Consider the following 6,000-nt stretch of genomic DNA (forward strand, 5'->3'; position numbering starts at 1 on the left):
TGGGGCCTGATTCTCCTCTCTTGCCAGTTTTATTCCTGATTCACACCTGTGTAAGTGAGAGGAGAATCAGGTCCTTTGTACTTAATTATAAACATTTCAGAACAGAAGTCAGGAGCTGGGATAGTTAAAGGAACCTAAAGGAGTTAGGTGCCCAGATTTGATTTGGGTAACTAACTCCCTTGTGATCTTTTGGAAATCCCAGCCAGAATGTACAAGAAAAAACTGACTTACTGCACACTTTCTTTCTTTTGACTATATATCTTATTTCTAAGATGCTGCCCCTGATAGAGGCATCTCCCATGCTGTTAGCATGTCTTGAAGGAGGACTCTGGCAAAGTAACATGTTCCCATTGTAAATATTTGACCCTTCACAGATGCAAGAAAAAGCTAAAGAAATTTACATGACTTTCCTGTCCAGTAAAGCTTCCTGCCAAGTCAATGTTGAAGGGCAATCCCGTTTGAATGAGACGATATTGGGAGAACCTCACCCACTAATGTTTCAAAAGCTGCAGGACCAGGTAAAGTTATTACGTTTACCCTGCTCACTTGAGGACATATTTTATGGCTTGTGTGGAAGGATGCATTGAAGATGGCAGGGACAGGGAGGTGGCGGCACCATAAGGCCTGGGCTGTTGCTGTATATAGTGTCGGTTCTGCCAGAGCATGCACATTGCGAGCTAACTGGTAAAATGAGCTCCCATGCAGGTATGAAAGCAGATGATCTTACAAGATACAGAGTGATGCACGTTCACTGGACTCAGGGTAAAACCAAGGGTTGGATGCTGTGTGCTGTACTCTGTGGCGGCTTGCTGAGTTGGAAGCTTCAAAGGACAGAATTGAATGTGACGGAAGGTGAATTAGGGAAAAGGAGCCAGAGGAGTCCTGCTCTGGCAGCCTATCCTGGTAATGTGGTGGAGAGGACACTACTCACGTACTGGCTAGCACAGAAGAGCCCGGGCTCCGGTTCGGTCTATTCTGGCCTAGTTAGCTTTTTAAAAATGACAGTGAAAAGCTGCTAAGAATAAAACAGCTTGTTAAATTCTTTATTCTTCTCAACTGCACTCCATACCCTAAAGGGAACATTATACATTGCGCACTGTCTACACAGTGCTTGCTGCTGCAGCCCTCGCTCGGGGGAAACTCATACGCCATCTGTGATAGCATAAGGTTCCTTAATAAAGTTGGGACCTGGTTACTGTGCGCCACTCTGCATTTGTTATGGATCAAATCCTCAGTCCAGCTCCGGGGCTGGGCACTTAGCAGATGCATGGAAGGTGGAAGTGGAGGACTCCTATCCCCATCAGGCATGGAGAGGTGCTGCAGCTCTTCTCTGGAGGTTACTTCTGCTGAAATAATTATCATGCAGGAGTGAGCAACTGAGGATGTGTGAAGTGTCACATCCTTTCTCCCCACCTCTGCCACAGCCCCCTAATGTGATGCCCCCACCTTTGCCCCTGTTCCACTGAAGGGGCTTTCAGTGGAAGCTTGGTAGGATTTGCCTCTGTTTTTTGTCAGCAGCTGGAGAACCCATCAGCTGACTGATTTTATGTCCATGTTTTGCTGTGCACTCAGACTGAGACACCAGTTATGGTGATTTCAGTAACACTGAATTCTGTTACTGGCTCCCTTGTGGTCGCTGGAGTCTGCTTCAGGACTTTTCTCCTTGGTTGATTTCAGCTGCTCATTGACTCAAAATGGGACAGATGTCCTGGAATACCCCCTATCATCTCCTTGTGCTTTAGAGAGGGGGGCTGAGCTGGTAAGTGAGCCTCTATATCCCAATCCAAAAATCTCTATAGGTCGAGGAAGGGTTTGGATTTGCTAGTGCAGATCTGAACATCCTCATAGCTTGAGAGGGCTCGTTCCTGGGATTCCAATCCCAGCCCATCTGGCAATGCAAGACTTTGGGCAGAATTTTGTAGATGTCCATTTTGGAGACAGTCTCTTCATTTTTTAACCTACTTTGCCATAGACTGTGGAGTCACTGATTCTCATCTGCAGCTTCCAAAGAGTGTGGCCATTGCCACTTCCTGTTGCACCCTCCACAGGACTTTTGAATATTTGTATTTTCCCCTTGGTTCAATGCTTTTACAGCAAAGCAGTTCTTTGATTTAAACAGCATATTTAACAGAGTTGACATCACATGCTGAATGCATCTGTCAGGTATCGAAGTGGGCTGTTGAGAAAATGTTCTGCTCCCCTTGAAGTGGATTCCAAACGATTAACAGTGGAAATGTCTAAAGCTCAAGTTCAGTGTGACAAAGCAAAATCATTCATAAAAGAATCTGCGCTTATAGCTTTGACTTATGGGGGGGAATGGGAAAGAAAGTGTCCTCATAAACCCCGATGTTACTCTGCATAGTAGGTGATTACATGTCTGTGACAATGAAATTGGAGAGAGTACAAAAGACTTTAACTGTTCTCCATTTTAGAAGAGGGATCCATGCATAGATGGGAACAGCCAAAGAAGCACAAATTAGAGACATATACTAAACCAGGTTCTAGGGGAGTCCCGTTAATGTGCTACTCAAGAATGTCTGTAAATGTTTTAAAACTAAACACAGGACATCTGGGGATTGCTGCAGATTTCCACTGTATGGAATGCAGCTTTTGTCTGATCCTGCTACACAGTACTCCAGCAGCAATTATCCTCTTCTCTGGCTTGAATCCTTATTAAGTTACAAGGAGTGGTATAATTTGCTCCCACGAGGACAATCTGAGATATGACTGTGTTTGTAAAGTATAAAAGGTCATAGCTTGAAGGCCAGACTCTGACCTTATTCATGGCAAGTAGCAATTTACTTCTTGAGTAGACCGATTGATTTCACTGGGACTTCTTGTTGGGGTAAAGTACTTTTAAATATTAGTAAGAGTATCAGTATTTGGCCCTGTGTATGTAGTTATTTGGATACAGCGTCAGCACAAAGGCTGCTATTCAGTATGTGGAAGTGGAACTTTAGTGGTTCATAGAACCCTTGTGAATTTCAAACTCTTTGCCCAGGTACTTGCACCTGTTCTGTGCAGAGATTCCAAAAATCTCATCCATTCAGTTTAAAGAGCAAGAAAATTCCCTTTCTGCACATGACTATAAAAAACTCAGCAATCTGTGTAGTTGTCACACTCCAGGACTGTTACCAACTTGGTTTTAATCTTTATAGTATTTGCCCACCATGAGAGGTGCCCTGTTGTCACCATGAAAAGGAGGGGGTCTGTTAATGTAAGTTCCAGACTCTGGCTCATGAACCTCTGATGCGCTATGTCTTCACCACAAAAAAAGGTGTATTTTTACATTTAGATTGCTCTCTCGATGTAGAATGCTAGTAGATACATGGCACAGGTAATTTTTACCTTGATGTAGCTAGTCAAGGTCAACCCCAAGTGGGAGGTATAGGGTTAACCTCAACTAGCCACATCAAAGTAAAACCTACTTGTGCCTTGTCACTGCTAGCATTCTACACTGAGGTAGCTAACTTGAGTTAAAATTCATTTAAATCCATTTAGCATTTAAATTAAAGCAGGGACTTTTCCACTGGTTTACATAAAAAATGAACAACAGTATGAAAGCCCCTGTGTCATTTCTTTTGCAAGCAGGATACTACAGGTCATACATGCATATGTTTTATGTGATTGAGGGTTTTTTGAAGCTAAGATTACTGCGGAGATGAAAAGAACAAGTGTTCTCTCTACAAGGAGGAAAGCTACAGTTGCACTAACAGTTTGAAACGTTTTAGAAATGAGACCCATAAAGCTACAGCTTCAATTATCCACACATGGAATTTGTAACCCTACTTATTGAAGCAGCTGAGAATCCAAAAATTCCTGTTGGAAGCTTAGCTTAGGGACTTTGGGCACCATAAAATGTAATCAGTCACGAAGCGTGACTCAGAGAGGCTACTCTAGTGCACTCATTGCCAGAGGGTGATGTATGCTTTTGTTTTGTTTCAATGATGGTTTGGAGTTATGGTTTGCAGTATTTTTTTTTTCTCCCCTAGCTTTTCTAGCCCAAGCAAAATAGTCACGACCTAGACAACTGAGAACACTAAAGACTTTTTCGTGGTGGTAGTAAAAATCCAAGTAAGTTGTAGGAGTTTTCTTAGAAATAGATGGAAGTAGGAGGTTAGAAAACAACTGAGTTGGAGGATGAAGCGGAGTTCAAGAACATCAGGGAACTGGAAGTCCTGGAAGAGAAAAGACAACGTGACTAGCTCCCAAAAATACCTAAAAAAGGGTGGTGGGGAAATGGGGATAAAATATTTATTTTGAAACAAAAAGAAAGAAGAGTTTTCAGGTGAAATACTTATTATTATATAGTGCCTTGTGCCCCTGTACACACCGTGGGTCAAATCCTGGTCTCCTTGAAGTCAATGGCAAAATTCCATTGCCTTGAATGAAACCAGGCTATCAGCCCTCGCATGAGTAACAAGTGTTGGCTAAACCGGTTATAAGTGTGAGCTCAGCTTCAGGAGTGTTGGACAAGCCAGCTATTTCAATCAGTGACACATTTGCACCTGCAACCATTTTTCTGCTTAAATTATTTAGAGGCTCTTTTGTTAACATCTTAGTGCTGTGTGTGTGCACTCAGGCTCTACTGTGATATTCAAGTGTGGTTATGATCAGAAAGGTGAGTGTATACAGCTCTGCCCCTTCTGTGCATTCTGAGTCGCATCTTTTTACTGCACCACCCGAACGCCAACTTCATTACGTTTTTTTCTCCTGGTGGCCCCTGCAGAGCTGACCTTGTTATGGGTGGGAGCTGGGTTATGTCCTCATTTGTACATCATATACAATTAGTAACTAAGTGCCAGCTGCAGACCCTTTACAACAGGTAGTGATGTGAGAATCTAGCTTTCAAACATCAGGTTGCATTTGCCGAGTTCTCAGGCAGGAAAACCACCATTTGACCCATAGGCTGATCAAATTTGATATGGACATTAATGAACATGGAGCCCCATAATACTGTTTGTTATACACAATCACTTTTAGAGTATATAAGATTTATTTTAATGTCATGCTTTCTGGCCAGTACATTTTAGTGTACACATTTGCTGACAGAACAAAATTTTAGAACTTTTTCCTATTATCCTTCTGGTTTAGGATCTATTTTATTTGAGTCATTGTTTTTGTTTTGTTTCCCTCCCCCAGATATTCAATCTCATGAAGTACGACAGCTACAGCCGCTTCTTAAAGTCAGACATATTTTTAAAACACAAGAGGGCCGAGGAACAAGAAGAGAATTCATCGGAAGCTCAAACTGTAGCTAAAAGAGCTTCAAGGATTTACAACACATGATCCAAAGAAACCCATTCAGACAAGCAACAAAAAATAACCTAACTCTCAGGAACAGTTTTTGGGTCTATAACTGTTGCATTTAAGGCTTGACAAGCACAAAACCCTTTTAGGGGATATTTACCTTCTTAATTGCTTGAACAACTAATTGTTTTTGCATGATGGCTAATACCAAACACTCTTGAAAAGACCATTTTCTAAGCTAAAATGCTGAGGTATCCCTATGTAGCATGAATTACATCCCATATTTAACAAATATAAATGTTTTCCAATCACTGTATTTTGTGAGGCATCACAAACATGAGAAATGGAAGATAGGGTTCCTTTTGCCTCCTGATTTTATAGCTATCCTGTGTGTATGTTTGTGAAGTCAATGCAAAGTAGCATTTCCGGTAACTCTGTGGATGCGTCATACATTGATTACCATTAGGGGGCAGTATAATTTAGGGTTACTCCTAATAAAACCCAGTTTCAGTCCTCCCAAATGTAAATCTCTTCTTTGAAACTAATCTGTCTGTGAGACTTTGAAAAGCAATTTCAATTTTGACTTTGGGAAGCGTGGGTTTGCCTTTATTATTGAAGCAGAAGGCTTGGTTTTTTTGGTCAGGATTTTCATTACTGTATTTCTTTGATTTCATGATGTTTCCCACAACAGCCAACCAGCTTCTTCGGATGACAGAGGCTAACCGCCAGCCTTGACAGAAATAACATGTC

At 41.8% G+C, this 6,000-nt stretch overlaps 1 protein-coding gene across 1 annotated transcript in view; it reads left to right on the plus strand.

Annotated features, from left to right (window-relative positions):
- RGS10 (regulator of G protein signaling 10) overlaps positions 1 to 5,771 on the plus strand; it is a 29,964-nt gene extending 24,193 nt beyond the window's left edge. Inside the window, exons 4-5 of the mRNA XM_073354220.1 lie at positions 375 to 518; positions 5,143 to 5,771. Coding sequence (XP_073210321.1) covers positions 375 to 518; positions 5,143 to 5,289 — 291 coding nt within the window. The 3' untranslated portion in view covers positions 5,290 to 5,771. The remainder of the gene's footprint in view (positions 1 to 374; positions 519 to 5,142) is intronic.
- The last annotated feature ends 229 nt before the right edge of the window (positions 5,772 to 6,000 follow it).

The sequence above is a fragment of the Lepidochelys kempii genome, chromosome 7 (genome assembly GCF_965140265.1).
Source record: "Lepidochelys kempii isolate rLepKem1 chromosome 7, rLepKem1.hap2, whole genome shotgun sequence".
Lineage (NCBI taxonomy): Eukaryota > Metazoa > Chordata > Testudines > Cheloniidae > Lepidochelys > Lepidochelys kempii.